The sequence below is a fragment of the Lactuca virosa genome, chromosome 8, assembly GCF_052849685.1.
Source record: "Lactuca virosa cultivar CGN04683 chromosome 8, Lactuca_virosa_CGN04683_v6, whole genome shotgun sequence".
NCBI classification, from domain to species: Eukaryota; Viridiplantae; Streptophyta; class Magnoliopsida; order Asterales; family Asteraceae; genus Lactuca; species Lactuca virosa.
Window position 1 is genome coordinate 68507306 of NC_136433.1, and position 17425 is coordinate 68524730.

Consider the following 17425-nt stretch of genomic DNA (forward strand, 5'->3'; position numbering starts at 1 on the left):
ATTTACATTTTGTATTTTTAGAAATTTGATAAAATCATGAATTTTTATGATGCAATTTACAATTGAGTATAATGGAAAAAACATAATAAATCATGGAAATGACATTGACATATGTCAAATTAACCGTTACAAACGTGACAATAATGTAATAAACATAAATAAATACAACACAATAAATTATAACTTAAAATGATGAATGAAGTGTGATTTATTATAATTAAGTAAAAGATGCTATTGAAAATTAAAATAACATAGATAATAACAAAAACATAGTTGTTAATCATAAATTTGTAAAAACTTACTTGTATACAACATTAGATGCTCTCTTAGTACATGAACCATCGTTATCTATAATTAATATTTTTATTTTTTTTCTACAACGGACTATGAGTGAATACTTTGTCTTAGAAACAAACCAACCTTATGACTTTTATTTATTGTTATCGCAATATGTACATAAGTATAATTTAAAAAAAAAATGAAATGTGAAAAACAATTATTCTTACCATTGGTAATGTTAAATAACAAATTTATAACATTTCAATTTGAAGTGAGGGATTGTAAGCTTGTATGTTGATATATAATCGAATTATTTGAGTTGACATTTTCATTTGCAGATGCGGTATTTTTCAACTTAATTTCAAGATTTTAAATGTTAGTGACGATTTTACACATGCAATATAATGATAATATTAGTTAATAACAAAAAACTATTAATTGTTAATTAGAAAAATTATAACACATTAGATAATTGTTTTATAAAAATTATAGTGTACATAAAATATAACTGAAAATGATAATATTATTGTTCTCAAAACTTATGTGCTAAATGAACCTTGAACATTTGATGCCGATGATAATTGTTTTGGATTTTCTGTTATTCAAATATAATTTTAAATTTTATGTTTGTTCTAGCATCGGCATAATCTATGTCTTTTGAATCCATAAAAGAAGAGAAAATTATCTAATAACAAATATGATGGAGATTAAAAGGTATTTTATAAACTCAATGATTACAATTAGAAATCTTAATGCGGTAGAGGGAGATGCATAAAATGCCAAATTCAAATCTTATATCCGGAATTGTTATATTTTTGATTTAGATATTATAAATATTATACATATACAAAAATTGTTACAGAAACAGAAACATAAAGGTTTTAATTTTCATTTACACAAATACGAAGTTAAATTTTAATTTTCATTTACCAAACCTATTAATCATCAAATTATTCTATGTTTAACTTATTATTAAATACACCTGTTAATAAAAAAACAAATACACTCTTGTTCGTCAGACTTCAAATGTATCTGAAAGGGGAAAAAACATGATTCCTATATTTCCCTAACCCTACCCTAGTGTCTCTTTTCTTGCATCCATCGAAGAACACCGACCTTCATCCTTGGCTCTTGCCCCTGCATCTCGGACGTCACAGATGACCACCGCCTCTGTCTCACAGACGACCGTCGCAGGTGTTGCACAACACACCGCCGTCGCACATCACTCCCGGTATCATTTTTGCCTGCACAGAAACGATGAACTTCCCTCCTCAGCCCTCCTCAAATCGCCGACGCCTCCAGACCTCCGTCCTAGTTCCACTCTGTCATTATCGCCACTCCGGTTAGCTTCTTGCCCTAATGGCCACTTGTTTTTATCAATATTAAGAATCCTTAAATGGCATTTTTCTGCTGGAATCGATATTATGAAATCGTTTTTTCTGTTGAAATAGTTTTTATGTTGCTCGATCTTATGGTGTTCCGCTGAAAATTTGATATGATACAAATATACAGGTTGAATTCTATTTGCTCACATAGATTTTTTGTGTTAAAATGTTTGTTAATGAATTGAAAACTTGATCACTCAACATTACTTAATTTGCAGTTATCAAGAGTGATTTTGGGACAATTTTATTAAGATACATGTGAAGTACATTGAGTTCATGCTTTGATTCAAAATCTGATTCAAAAGGTATCAAATCAAATTCTGCTTGATACAAGGGTACATATGAGATACTTTGAGTTCATTGTTTGATTCATAAACTTCTTGTTGATTCAGTTTGTTTAATTATTTTGTTTTTGAGATAAATCCTATGACATATTTTGACAATGGTTGTTAATCATAAATTTAATATTATACTAAAATAATTACCCAAGATTGTACTTTCAAAGTAAAATAGTTTATTAAGAAAAAAAAATTAACAAATACAATGATTTTTTTTGGAGTTGGATGTATTTTCAGTAAACAAAAGTTCAAATTTTGATACTTAAGATGCGATATTTTATGTGATTATTCCTGTCAAATATTTAGGTAATCCATTGTTGTAAAAAAAGATTGATTTTTATTTATTTACTACAATACATGATTATCTTGTTAGACTGTTAAGATTTTTTTGATTATTTACACACTCCAATCATTTTATAATGAAAAGAAGGCAAATTTATGTTTTTGATGGTGAATTTAACTATAATTTTGTTTGTCTTTATGTAAATACGATTTGGGGCTCTAAATTTCCCTATGTAGGATGTTTTGTTGGCTGCAATCATTGAGTGTTATGATGCTATATTATAGTATATATTGTTAATTTATTTGGTTTTAAATACTTTGTTCTCATAGGTTAAGCCACAAGCTAATAGAAGGAATAATTCATTAGAGGAACCACCTAGTATGGCTGAGTTGTTTAATAGTTAATTGTATTTATATAGCTGCAGAAAAAATAAATAAAAGGTTTCACTTAAATTTGATGAAAAATATATGTAAAATAAAAGACATGATGAACACAACAAATATATTCCTATATGTTGTTATTATTTGCATTCAACTTCGGTTTGCATATGCTGTCCAACATTGAAAAATAATGGTAAATAATGTTGAAAACATTATTCTTATTAAATGATTCGAAATAGTTTTTTAAAATTTATATCTATAACAACTTCGAAGTACCTTTATTCATATAAAGGGTAAAGTTGTCCAACATTAGAAATATCCATACTTTTAACAATCTAAAGCAATGTACTAAACCAAATCTGAAAAAAAAAAAATCTGTGCACTCCTAGGTTATGTGCAGAAACAATAGCATAAAAAACTATTCTTAATTAACAAAAATTAAAAGATATAATTTCCAAAGAATATGTAAAGGGTAAAATTGTCCAACATTATAAATAAAGGGTAAATAACCTTTTTCTTATTAAAAGATTCGAAGTAGTTTTTTACAATTTATATAACAAAGAAATTTTCGTACATTACAAATATCCATACTTATTTACAATCTATAGCAATGTAATTTCATCATTTTGCTACTACAAAATTCAAAGCATAACAGATTAACACTTATAGTCTTCGGTTTCTGTTATGGTGATTAATATGACTAGTGATTCACTCTGTGTGTAAGTATCAGAAAAATGATGATTTTGTCTATAAGATAAAATATACACAAAGCAACAGAAAGAGAAGAATATAGATATATAATCAAAATAAGAATAAGAATCACAAAAACAGAATTGCATTGTTTATATGTGAAAGAAATGTATACAGAAAGGAACAGAAGGAGGTGAATATAGATATATAATAAAAATAAGATGCGAATAAGAATAGTGTTGCTTGGGGATGCTTTACCAGAATTGTAGTGTTTTATGATTCTTTGAATCAGCAAAAGCGAATAGACAAATGTTGGAAACGAATTCAAAAGGTTTTGAAGTTAACACTTATAGTCTTCCGTTTCAAAGTTAATATTTTAATTGATTTAATTCCTATTATGATGCAGATATATTTGGAAAAAGATAAATTTATTAAAAACTCATTGCTGATTTTATGTGATATGATGTATGATATACTTAAATGGATTTTAATACAGGTCTAATAAGGAAACAGATTTGCTGATTAGTAGGAGAATGTGTGGATTGGGCGGTCAAAGATTGATAACAAACCAAAATTTTCGTTTTATAGTATCGTATTTGATTTGAATGGAATTTGAATTTGAGTTTGATTGTATTTGAATTTGAATGTATTGACTTTTGACTTAGACTTCCGTTAATAATGCTTTGGGCGGGAATTAGTTTCTGAGAAAAGAGGTGGAAATGACACGTGGATTGTTATGGGTTATTAGAGGGACATGTGGCACCTTAGAGAGGTTTGGTTTTTATTAGGAAGAGAGATTTCGACAAGATGATTATGTCTGAGATAATCTACTAAAGCACTACCGCATTAAACACATTAAATATACAATAAAAAACCACAATAACATGGTACAATTTACCATTTATTACAATAAAAACATAAAAACCTTGGATTGTAGTTCGAAATTTGGTACCAAAACTTTCCAAAACATATGGAACTAGTAGATACAAAATTCCGAACGAACTATGTCATTTGTAGGTAGGCCAAAACATGTATTTCAATAAATGACGATAATTTTTTAGGGTTAATATCATAATATGGTAATGAACTATGTATAATGTTCAAAAAATACCCATAAACTAAAAAAATGTTATCAAAGGTTAACAAATTATTTAAAGTGTTAAAAGAAATACTACAGTGACCATCTATGGTTGGTTTAACAAGTCACATTTTTTGTCAATGCCATAAATAGCTAACGAACTGTTTAACATGTTAAAAAAAACATCCATGAACTAAAAAATTGTTATCAAAAGTTAACGAACTATTTTAAATGTTCAAAAGATACCATGATGACATATTATAACAAGTTTAACAATTTAAGCTGAAACGTTTGTTCGAAAAACACTCATAAATCTGGAACGTTTGTTAAAAAACGCGATCGACCACCTCAAGCCTCGCTAATTTGCTAGACTATAAGGCGTCTATCTTGCAACTGTTGATGACTAGTTTTATGACATGTCAAATGTATTGCTATGGATAGATATCTATATCGTAGAAATATGATTTGAAAGATAATATATTGTTATGACTATATTGTTTAAAACTCTTCGAATTAATACACTACTTATTCGACGTCTTCTTTGGATCAATACACTCCTAAGTACACTTCTAATCCCAACTTATTTCTTGTTTTTTCATAAGATTGTTTTCATAAACACCATTTGTAACCAATTTCTAACCATAACAATATATGATCTCTAAAATCATATTTAAGATATAACTTTCTAACCATACCAATATATCTGATTCTTTAATCATTTTAGGGGTGGACGAAAAAAAAATGATCTAAAATGAATTATTGTTATATAAGTTCGCCATGGTATTTTGTGAACACTTTAAGTAGTTTGTTACCTTTTGATAACATATTTAGCTTACGGGTGTTTTTTGAAAATTTAAAAGAGTTCGTTACAAAATTCAAAATTCTGACAATAACACAAAATATGACATGCTTAACGTGATATAAGAAGTCACCATAGTATTATTTTTTTTAGAACACTTTAAATAGTTCATTACCTAATGACAACATTTTTTTTTTAATTTACGAGTTTTTTTTTTGGACATTATAAATAGTCTATTACCCTATTATGACATTAGCTTTTTTTTTTTTTTTTTTCAAATGGCTCAAAATTAGTTATAAAAAACATTGACATTAATTTTGGGGTAAATGGCACAAAAAACACTCTTTTTACACAGAAATTCAATTTTGACACCGTGTTTTTTTTGTGTCAATTTTGACACTGTGTTTTCCAATTTGTTACAATTCTGACCACTTGACCGGTTAACCAGGTTGCATGCTGACGTGGCATGATGACGTGTCAGTTTTGATGACGTGGCATGCTGACATGATATGCTGACGTGTCAAAATTGAATTTTTTTCTCACAAAAAACACTAAGTTTTCATTTTTTTTTTCGATTTTGACACTAAGTTTAATTTTTTCTTTCAACTTTGACACTATGTTTTTTTGTTCCAAATCGAACATCATTTTTTCCAATTTTGTTCAATGTTGACAATTTTTTATTTGAAACCGTATAAATATTTTTTTAATACATTTAAACCGTATAAATATGTTTTTTTTTTCATTTAAAAACCATAGTATTGTATAAATACATTTTTTTTTACACTCAAACCATATTTTTATGTATAAATATGTATTAGTTATATAAAAGTTGTATTTTATATTAAATATGCAACTTTAAAATGTGGTTTTTAAACGGAAAAAAATATGTTTATACGGTTTAAAATGTAATAAAAAAATATATTTATATAGTTTCAAATGGAAAATAGACAAAATTGAACAAAATTTGATAAATGATGTTCGATTGGAACAAAAAAACAGTGTCAAAATTGAAATAAAAAATTAAACTTAGTGTCAAAATCGAAAAAAGGTGAAAACTTAGTGTTTTTTGTGGAAAAAAAAATCAATTTTGACACGTCAGCATATCATGTCAGCATTCCACGTCATCATGCCACGTCAGCATGTAACCTGATTAACCGGTCAAGTGGTCAGAATTGTAACAAATTGGAAAACACAGTGTCAAAATTGACACAAAAAAAAACACGGTGTCAAAATCGAATTTCTGTGTAAAAATAGTGTTTTTTGTGCCATTTACCCTTAATTTTGTGATTATTTCTAAAAAATAATATCTTTCACAAATCTCATACCTATAGGTTAAGATCCACGCAATTATTTAACTTCACATTAATTGATTTTTTTCTTTTATGTAATTGATTTCTAAATCCAATATAAATTATATATTTTTTATATATGAAATCAAACAAAACCAAAAATAAATCAAATCTAATCCCCTCCGTTAGCTTATGTTATGTTTGGTTGCTTTAATTTGGCCATATATACGACTTTCTTCTCACTATCAAAATAGTCAATATAGACAATGTACTTTATTTATTATAATTATAAGTAATAACAACATGACAATGTACTTGTGTTTTTTTCCTGCATTAGTGAATAATTGAAGTGGGAAATTAGTTAATATTTCAGAAAAAAAAAATTATTTTATAAGATCTGGATTTCTTTAAGTCATATAACATATATTTCTACTTACAATATCAACAAGATTTCAGCTACCAACAATTATGAGAGATTTACCACAAAAAGAAAAAATGAGACAAAATTGACCATAACTACTAAGACTATTGTTGCATAGAAGATGAGTAACCTGACTTATGTTTGACCATTTTGTCCCTTTTTTATCAGCAAAATTGACCAAAATGCCCATTGTGAAGCTATCAAAGTTGTGAATTTTGCTGGAGGGATTTCCGATTCTGGTTTCCTCAGTCTGCAATATTTTGCTCCTATAAACTGCAAAAAGGACTCTGAAAATGAATTTTTAATCATTAAAAAACATTAGGGAAAGAATCATATGACAAAAATGAAGATTCAGAAAAATACTTACATTTGATATTTCCAATCATAATGAAGAACAAAACTTTATTTCAGCAAATGTCAACAATAGACAAATCTTTCAAAGTTAGGAGAACAATTGTCCCTTGCTACCTCTGTTTTCAAAGAAACAAAAATAAAGATTCAGAAAAACAAATGAACTGAAATTTCTTGGAAAATGTTTTAAAAGAACCCTAATTCCAATTCATGCATTTTGGACATCAAAGAAATGTACCTTCTTGGTCTCAGAAACTCTATATAGATCAGCATGTATCTCAGTCAACCACAAACCAGGAAACAGTGTCTGCAATAATATCAATGGAAATACAAGTTAACAAGAATCAGAACAGGTTTTACACATATTCGAGCTATTTGATGCTTATAGATGAATTATAAGTTAATCTTATTCAATTGATAGTTACAAGATTATGTGAATAAGATAATAGCGTGCCTTGATGTGATCTTGTTATGAATTTCTTCAGATAGAATCTTTAAACTTTGTTAGGTAATCTCCTTTCCCTAACTTCTATCATTCAGCATTCTAATTTGATATGGGATATAAGTACGATTTGAATGCTGATATCAACATAATAGAGAATTGTTGGCAAATGAATTATGCGATCTAACAAAACATTAGATCACAGATACGTTGTGTATCAAATCCGTATAAACATGAGTCAAATCCAGGTTACTATGATTTATTTCCATAAGTATTAGATCGTAAATTATATGAAACAGGTACTTACATCCAGTTGATTTTGTACGATCTTAGGTCGCTTCTTAGGCTTCCGTGGCAGTCGCCGTTCCCCCATGTCCTCGAAGTCCTTCTCCATCTCCCGACGTGAAAGCGGAACAGAAAACTTTGGCCTAGCCTTTTCTCTCCTCTCAATTCCCTCAGCGCCACCGCATCCGCCGCTATTATCTACACCCGAAGACGAAGGTCGTTTGAATTGTTCCTCCTCATCAAGCTCTTTCTTAAAATTGAGTATTATCTTCTCCCAATTCGCTTCCATGTCTCCATCTTTAGCTTTTAATTTAAGTACCAACGCATCAACCACCGCCTGAGACGGTGGCCAAATTTCTAATTGCCCATCTACCGCCAAGTTACCGGCGACTTCAATTGAATTCGAATTATTCGCAGTGCATTTGGAAAGATTCGGTTGGGTTGTAAGCTTCGAAGAAGAAATGGTGGAATTGCTGGACGAGTTGGATTTCTCCAGCATTATTATGAATCGAATCAGATTTGATTGGATTGATTGGATTTCAAGGTTTTTGATTCTTGGTTGATGCGAAATTTGTCCGGGAGCTTTCCAGCTAGGTTTTCCGGCGAAAAGGATATTTGGGAGCCCAACCAAGACTATAAAGCCCAGCTAATAACTTACTCATCACAAAATAATAGTATTTTTTTTCCCCAAATGAAATAGTTTAATGCTCTTTAAAGAGGAAATTACAAATTTAGTACCTGAACTATCCCTCATTATGCAAATTTAGGTTTCTTACAATTGAATCTTGAGTAAACATAAAGGAATGGTCCATGTATTTATATATCATTGTTAGGTTCAGTCTAAAGTTAGGAATTTCTTTTGAAAGGGGTCCACATTGACATGTATGATTCTAAATTTGGTCTCTCCATTTTAATACCAATTTAGTTTTATTAAGTCATTGTTAAAATATCATTTTATCTCTACTTTATATCTTAGCTATTTTATTGCTATTAAATATGTTACAATACGCTTTGAGTGTTATTATTATTTTTTTTAATATTAATTCAGTTTAGATTATTATTCTTTACCTGTTACAATCTCCGATCATCTTGTAAACATATTTTGTCAACAATAATCAAACACGGCATCTTTTTTTTTGTTTTGAAAAAAAAATCAAATCTTAATGTCGAAAAACTATCAATAACACTATAAATATCAACATAAAAAGTAGAGGAATTATGAGCCAAAACAAAAACTTGCTAAATGTGATGGTGTTTTTTTTGAAAAAAATAGAAGTGAAGGGTTTTTTCGGAAAAACAATTGTGTGAAGCCAGCCGTTAAACTTGTTAAAATGATCAAATTGAAGCATATCAAAATACATAAAAGTTTTGTAGAAAAATAAAATAAGTTGAGGTTAAATTAGGAAGAAAAACCAATATATAGGGTCTTTTATGTAGTTAACCTAAATTAATATATTATTATAATCGGTAAATGACCTTTGATTCCATCGTTACCTTGAACGACAATGTTATAAAGGTCAATGGTTGCTAATTTACTCAGTCTCTCTTAGGAGAAGAAAAATGGAAACAGTGGGTAAAGTTGTAATCGCCATTGTTATAGCTGTGATAATAAGGCGAGGATGGAAAGTACTGAACTGGGTATGGTTGAAGCCGAAGAAGCTAGAGAAGTGGCTGAGAGATGAAGGGTATAAAGGTAATTCATACAAGCTTCTAATGGGTGACATGATTGAGCTTGGAAAGATGATGAATTTAGCGAAAAAAGATCCAATTCCAATCACCCATGATATCCTTCCACACATTCTGCCCTTCGATCATAAGATCATCTCCACATATGGTATTAGTTTCTTCTATCTTTTTCTCCATTATAATATTTTAATTATTCACATCTATCAAAATAATCACAAAAAACTTAAACTTTAAACAATTGATTATCAGATTCTTTAATCTTGAGCATGATGTCACACATGACATCGTCATATCATATTTGTAACTATCAGCTATAAACTAATAGCTAATTTTACTAAACTTATTGTTAATGATTTCATAGGTGAAAAATCATTCCTATGGTTGGGGCCAAACCCAAGGGTGTATATTAGGGATCCAGAGTTGATAAAGGAGATTTTATTAAGACCAAACGACTTCCAAAAGCCACACCCTGAGCCCTTTCGAGATAGCATCATTGGTGGCCTTCTTATCACCGAGGGTCATAAATGGAGCAAACATCGGAAAATAATCAATCCAGCTTTCAATCTTCAAAATCTCAAGGTGGGTGTATATAACTATCTATCTTTCTTTTTAGATCATTTTGATGTGCAAAATCTAAATCGATGGATTGATTATTGATATATATCTGCATGTAGACCATGTTCTCGGTTATCTGCTCGAGTTGTAGTGATATGGTGAATCAATGGGAGCTTCTAACAATGGAAACTGGTTCGATTGAAGTTGACGTATGGCCATATATAGATAATTTAGCAGGTGATGTGATTTCGAGAACAGCATTCGGTAGCTCTTATGAAGAAGGAAGGAAGATCTTCCGAATCCAGAAGGAACAAATCGAGCTTATATTCAAAATGATGTTTATACTTTATCTTCCCGGAAGAAGGTAATTAACAACAATGGTGATCTATGATCTAGTAATGTGAATCATAATTCATGAATATACATTCATTGTTCCGTTAATTCGTTTTGAAATTTAGGTTCATACCCACGAAAGCGAACAAGAAGTATAAAGAAAACATTAAAGAGCTTCACGTTGTGCTTAGTGGTATCATTAACAAGAGGAAGAAAGCGATCGAGATTGGAGAAGGTAGCTGCGATGACTTACTTGGAATTCTGCTAGAATCAAACTCGAAAGAAATTGAAGAATTTGGAGTCGGATTGAGTATGGAAGAAGTGATGGAAGAATGTAAACTATTTTACATCGCTGGATCTGAAACAACTTCGAATCTAATTGTTTGGACGATGGTTTGTTTAAGTTTGCATCAAGAATGGCAAATCAAAGCTCGAGAAGAGATCCTGCAAGTTTTCGGCACAGGAGAACTTGATTTCGAAGGTCTAAAGAATCTCAAAACCCTAACGATGATTCTCTACGAGGTTCTTAGGTTATACCCACCAGTAATCATGACAATTCGTTCGACCATCAAGGAAACGAAGCTAGGGAACATGATGATACCTCCGGGTGTGCAATTGGCGTTAGCAATGATATATATTCATCATGATCGGAAAGTATGGGGGGATGATGCGACAGAGTTCAGGCCGGAGAGATTTTCCGACGGGCTTGCGATTGCAACAAAGGGGAAAGGGTTTTTCCCGTTTTCAAGTGGTCCTCGTGTTTGTATTGGGCAGAATTTTGCTATGACGGAAGCAAGAGCAGCCATGGCGATGATTCTCCGGCGATTCTGTTTTGAGCTTTCCCCGTCTTATAAACATTCTCCGTTCCCGGTGTTCACAATGCCACCGCAGTTTGGTGCTAATTTGATTCTACGTAACATCTCGTAGCTTGAATTTTGTAGACTACAAATTTGGCAACATTTCTAGACATAAATATGTTATACGTTGCATCATAATATTACAAATAATAACCAAGTGGTATATATAAAAATTATTATGCATTCACATATATATATATATATATATATATATATATATATATATATATATATATATATATATATATATATATATATATATATATAGGAATGATCATTTGAGAACCTATACTTTTCCGAGAAACCGAGAACTAAAAGTGGAACATTAGATCAAAATTTTTAATGGTCTAGATGAAAAATGGCAGATTTGTAATTATCAATAATTTTAATGGTATCTTAGACTTTTTAAAAGACATAAAATATATCATATCCTAATAACCAATTTAATTGATCAAGAAAAAAACATTTTGAATCTTTTCCTCACCGACTCCATTTATCTCTCTCTCTCTCTCTCTCACACACACACACATCTTCATTCTTCATGCTTCACGCTTTGCCATCGGAATCTATCCTTCACTATCGTCATTGCTTCATCGTTGTTGCTTCATCGGAACTCCGATTCTCCTTTCTGAGGTCAGATCTGAGTTTTCGACTCTAGAAGCGTCGTTCAATTCCGGTGGTTGTGGAACGAAGTGTTACGCCTCCGATCCTACCTTAGCCCAAACCACCGCAATCGCTTCTCTCTCACGTCGATTCGTTTCCCCCAAAAGCACCACTGTTCGACGACGTCACGGCGAATCTCCACTGTTCGACGACGTGTTCAGGTCTCTCAACGGAATACTGAGTCAATTTCATGTTCAGCTTCCCTGATAGTAACCCTGGAAGAAAGGAAGGGTGAAATACTGAGTCGAATCTGTCCATTAGGCCAGGGTGTATCGGGAGTATAAGGTTGTCGGTGGGGCGATGAAGGCTAGGGCAAGCTCGTTGACATATTGGCAAATCACTTCGACGTTATTTCTCGTTGTAAGGTACCTTCCTCTCCCCAATTTCTTTGCAAAATGTTCGATTTTAGATACATAAATTTATATTCTGATGTTATGCATCTAAGGTAAGCTCCGTCCATTTTAATGTTCTTAAATATCTTAGGGATGAGCTAACGTCAGACATACTATCTCTCTGAAGTCAAGAAATTCATGCTTCATCTTGTTTCTTTTAATGATTCTCAACGAGGATACTATGTGTGTTATAGGAAATAAAGTTGTAGTCCATCTTCCTGACTTTTGTTGTTAAGTTGTTATTGTAAATTCAAGCATTTTTCTCAATGATTAAGTTTGATTTTATTACTTGCTTTGCTTATATATTCTGTTATCTATTTTTTGTATACTGGAAATATAGATATTGAATAGTTAAGTGGTTTGTTGAATTTGTCTAAATACTCCATGTTCACCATCAATCTTATACTTGTGATTTTGTTGCAAATTAACTATTATACTTGTAAAATGGAAAACATATTCAACCTTTAGTAAAATTTATGGAATATGGAACCAGTATGATCCTATCTGTAACTCCATAACTTCTAGTTTTAGCCTTGGAATTGTTCCAAAATCCATATTCAACCGAAGTCCTTGTAATTCATTAACCATCATATGGTAATTAACCATGTAATTCACATATGAATTACATGTGATTCACATATGAATTCCATGTGATTCACATGTAAATCACAAGTGAATCACATATGAATTACATGTGATTCACATGTAAATCACATGTAACATGTAACTAACATGTAACATGTAATTCACATATGAATTACATGTGATTCACATATTATTACCTTAATTTATGAATAGGGTTTTATTGTGTATATGAATAGTGTGATGAGTTCTAGTATCAGCAACTCGAGTATGAGATTTGTCTGCCTTCAAATTGAGGTGATTATTCTCACTATACTGTGTAGGATGCTAGATGTCTTTGTGACTCTTGCATGTGTATGTTAGGTTGGGCCCATTTATTTGTATGTTGGGTTGGGACCATTTATATGGTATGTGGTATTTTGGGGAACTCATTAAGTTTTGTGCTTACTGTTTTTTTGTGGTTTAACATTTTCAGGTACTTCTAGTTATAAAGGGAAGGGACCGACTTGGCTGCACAACGCTTTCCCCTACGACTTTCTGCATTAATGATTTTTATTATACTCTGATATTTGAGATACTTTTATATCATGCTTGATATTGGTAACAAATGATGAATGAATTTGATGGCTTAAAAATCAAAAATTTTAATCAGTATTTTGGGATGTTACATAGAAAATATAGGCTAAAAATGAAAGTTAGAATTAGCCAAAACGACTAAAAGGAAAGTTGTAGTACACGTCGATACCTACGCAGGGATATAAGAATCATCGAAAACGGAGCTCACACGTGGGAGTTATGGAATTTAGAAAATTGGATTCTCGTCGCACACGGCGCGCATTTCTGACGTCTAGATCCGTCAGGATACAAATGACATGACACAATGTAGGGAAGACATGTTGCAGCTCCCTGATGGAGCCAGACGCATGGGACGTGCTGTGCGGCGCACACTCCAAAACCTTCTATGTATAGAAAGTGTAACATCCCAAAAGTCATAGAAATTTAAATTTTTTAAAAACAACCCATTAACCCTAAAGTGTTTACAAAAACCATTGTTTCAAAAGTATAATCATAATCAGAGTATCCCAAGAACCAATGTCATAAAAACAGGAAGATGTGCACTGTCACACCCCAAAACCGGAACGGCGGAAACGTTCGGGGGTGGAGGACGTCATGTACAGTATCACAACAATGCATAGTAGTAAACAAGCAACAACATCATCCATTGCATTAATAATATAATTTAATACAAGTGTGTTCTGTCAAGTTAAATAGACACCAAAAATATGAATCAAAATAAAAGATGAGTCTTGAACGAGCTCCATCTTCTCAAAAACTGGCACCGGTACATGTCTACTGGTGACCTGAGAATACAAGTTATTTTGAAAGAGTTTATCAGCTTTAAAGCTGGTGAGATCATAAGTATATTAGTGTCTGTGTTTGTATGAAAGTGTTTGTAAGTATGTAATGTATAAGTTTGTAATTGTTTGTAAATTGTTTGAACTCTCCTAGAAAACCCTATGTTTCCTACTAACAGTAGCCTTCTACCAAGGCATCTAGTGGTCGTGTGTGTGTCTCTTGTAAGAGTATGTATTTTCCCAAATCTAACTATCATTAACCAAAAATATAGTTTTTACATTACTGTTTATTGTGTGAAGATCACAAAGTGAATGCAATGGGAAAATGAAATAGTACTGTAGTGTTGTATTAAGTAACTACTGCTGTACTAACTACCTTAAACCAATTGTTATTTAAAGTACCATGTGATTGGCCTGTACCATACTACCGACTATAAACACGACGATGTAAGACGTCGGAAGGAATGACGTTTGGCACCCGTAGACTTGCAAGTCCCACTGTAGCGAGCAGCAAGGTGTAGGATAGTCAATCCAGTATAGATCTATACACAAACTCAACGCTCTCCATTTAAGGAGATTCTTGATACAAAACGGGCCATGACAGGTGATGCCATGCCCCGTTACGTGGCTCACATAACTGTATTAGTGCACTTGTGAATGTATTGTATGTACTAGCTGTATTGTATGTTCTCTCTCTGTCTAGTATGTATGTATGTTCTCTCTGTATGGTATTGTTTGTTTCTCATCATAGTATTCTCTATCTGTATGTTATGTTCTCTCTGTATGGTATTGTTTGTTTCTCATCATAGTATTCTCTATCTGTATGTTATGTTCTCTCTGTATGGTATTGACTCATGTATGAACTGACTCTTTGTATGTTTCACTGTTCTAGTAATAGTATTAGTATCTTCCTAAACTATACCTATTATAGCTTACTAGTAATGTTGTTTGAATGTATGAACATGTTTGTATACCTTTGCTACCCAAAGGTATTGAATAGAAAGAAGTAACCTTTTATATCTATATACATATACATGATATATGACTGGGATTCAAACGACCTTCGGACAAACAACTGATACCCTAAGTCCACAACCAAACAAGGAACAGGAAGTAAGGTGAGCTATCAGTCCTAAGTCCTTTAAATCCTACTTATATAACTATATCTATATAGATACACATTTAACAGAATATAAGTTTAAAAGAGTTTAATAAAAGTATTTGACATGTAAAAGAGTTTAATAAAACAGTTTGAAGTAGTTTGTTTGATAACATAGTTTGAAAAGTAAGAAATCCACTTGTTTGGTAGCTATTAATCACATGTGATTGATATAATAACTATAATAGTTCAACTTGTATCCCCCCCCATAAAAGCATTTAAAATCATTTAAAAGGTTGATTAAGGGGTATGAACTCACATGTAGTGAGTGGTTTGGATGAACGGATGGTATAGGATGCTAAGTGTCAAGTGAAGACTTGAACACACACAAGGATCCTAGTTAACATATAATAACACATATATGTATCCAATTAGTCATTTAACAACTAATTAATCAAGTTAAGACATCCTAGGACATGTAAAACACTTGATTTAAGTGCTATAAGTACTAAGGATTGCATCTAAGGGTTGTAGGGATTGGCTTTTGAGTTTTGGGTCCAAGGGTAAACTCTTTTGGAGTTTACGGTTTTGGGACCAACTCCCTTGGAGTTTACGGTCGTAAACCCATGAGTTTACGGCCGTAAACTCATGGTAACTCTACCATTTCGTGTTTTGAGGTCTTAAAGGTCATAAAGAAGCATCCTAACTTCAAGTCTAAGCCTTAGGAAGTGATTGTGGCACCATTTCACCCCTTTGTGGAGTTTACGGTCCATGGACCATTTCTCCATGAGTTTACAGTCGTAAACCCATGAGTTTACGGCCGTAAACTCTAATGGTCCTTGATGTTTTCGATGTTTAAGGTCCCATACACTTCAAGGATGTGATCTATACTAGTATCCATGGCTTGGTAAGGGACTAGGGCATACAATGGCCCTTTCATTAGGGTTTACGGTCCAAGAACATGTTTGGACCGTAAACACCTTTGATCTTGTGTTTCTTTGTGTTTACTAGTTGATTAAGAAGTGTAACAAGCCTTATAACACACTAGGGTAAGAGTACTTACAATAAAGAAGCTTGAAAGGGTGTTAAAAGTCCAAGAACACTAGTGTGTGTTCTTGGTGTTCTTGGTGAAACTAAGAACACTTGAAGATCTACACAAATGGAATGATTTCATGGATGAAATCATGTAAGATCACTACATTAAGTAAGATATCAACTAATTAGGGCAAGAAACACTTACAAAGTTGAAGATCAAGAAGGAAAATCAGATGATACTTGAGAGCATTTGAGTTCTAGTTCTTGAAAATGGTAAAAAAGTGTATAAAATGACTAAGTGTCATATTTATACCCCTTGGGGTTTACGGCCGTAAACACCATGTTTAGGCCGTAAACTCCAGACTCTTATAGTTTTGAGATTTTATTGTTGCACAATAAACCCTAGGGTATCCTCTCTCCTGTTATCTCTTGAAGTACTAAGCTTTAAAACACTCAAACTGACTCCAAAAAGCTTAACAGTTAGCAGAAACAGTTCCGACTTCTATTGAAGTGAATGGTTGTACAGAATAGAAATTTCGGGTTGTCACATGCACGATCACGCATTCGCTTTCCCACGATCCTCTGAAGTACCTGAAACAATAAACTAAAACCATAAGCCAAAGCTTAGTAAGTTCCCTCAAAGTACCACCACACAACATAACAAACAACATCATGCAAATATGAGCCTTCAGTCTGACTGGACCGCCTCGCAGGGCCTACAACCTATCTGGATCGCTCTCCGGGCCTTTGGCCTGACTAGACCGCCTTGCAGGGCCTACAGCCTATCCGGACCGCCCCGAGTATCTTGGCCTTCAACACAAAGCAGGACCACCTCAACCCAACCACAA

The 17425-nt window shown here is 32.2% G+C and overlaps 2 protein-coding genes and 1 long non-coding RNA gene across 4 annotated transcripts; 2 read left to right on the forward strand and 1 right to left on the reverse strand.

The window, feature by feature from the left end:
- Positions 1–1276: 1276 nt before the first annotated feature.
- Positions 1277–4065, forward strand: LOC145128686 (uncharacterized). Its single transcript, XR_013717044.1, has 4 exons — positions 1277–1621; positions 1731–1791; positions 1883–1969; positions 3852–4065. It is a non-coding gene; the product is annotated as an uncharacterized LOC145128686 (long non-coding RNA).
- Positions 4066–6888: 2823 nt separating this feature from the next.
- LOC145129923 (uncharacterized) lies at positions 6889–9080 on the reverse strand. Of its 2 annotated transcripts, none has more exons than XM_079064763.1 (4): positions 8043–9080; positions 7532–7600; positions 7310–7412; positions 6889–7215 (listed from the first exon to the last, which is right to left on the reverse strand). In XM_079064763.1, exons 1-3 carry the CDS (start codon positions 8517–8519, stop codon positions 7407–7409), a joined length of 552 nt encoding a protein of 183 aa, XP_078920889.1. In that variant the 5' UTR covers positions 8520–9080; the 3' UTR covers positions 6889–7215; positions 7310–7406. The 2 variants fall into 2 exon arrangements, with proteins under 2 accessions (XP_078920889.1, XP_078920888.1); XM_079064762.1 differs by having other exon boundaries at positions 6889–7229.
- Positions 9081–9517: 437 nt separating this feature from the next.
- LOC145129922 (cytochrome P450 CYP72A219-like) lies at positions 9518–11608 on the forward strand. The gene is made up of 4 exons (XM_079064761.1): positions 9518–9854; positions 10068–10285; positions 10381–10625; positions 10720–11608. The coding sequence occupies exons 1-4, from the start codon at positions 9581–9583 to the stop codon at positions 11519–11521; spliced, it is 1539 nt and encodes a 512-aa protein (XP_078920887.1). The 5' UTR covers positions 9518–9580; the 3' UTR covers positions 11522–11608.
- The last annotated feature ends 5817 nt before the right edge of the window (positions 11609–17425 follow it).

What these genes read in the sequence shown, in the direction of transcription:
- LOC145129923 (XM_079064763.1), bottom strand. Translation starts at nt 8,519, where the DNA reads ATGCTGGAGAAATCCAACTCGTCCAGCAATTCCACCATTTCTTCTTCG. An exon ending in TCGTACAAAATCAACTGGAT is followed by an intron (nt 7,601 to 8,042) that starts GTAAGTACCTGT and finishes ATATTATTGCAG; the next exon opens with ACACTGTTTCCTGGTTTGTG.
- LOC145129922 (XM_079064761.1), top strand. Translation starts at nt 9,581, where the DNA reads ATGGAAACAGTGGGTAAAGTTGTAATCGCCATTGTTATAGCTGTGATA. An exon ending in TCAATCTTCAAAATCTCAAG is followed by an intron (nt 10,286 to 10,380) that starts GTGGGTGTATAT and finishes ATCTGCATGTAG; the next exon opens with ACCATGTTCTCGGTTATCTG. An exon ending in CTTTATCTTCCCGGAAGAAG is followed by an intron (nt 10,626 to 10,719) that starts GTAATTAACAAC and finishes TTTGAAATTTAG; the next exon opens with GTTCATACCCACGAAAGCGA.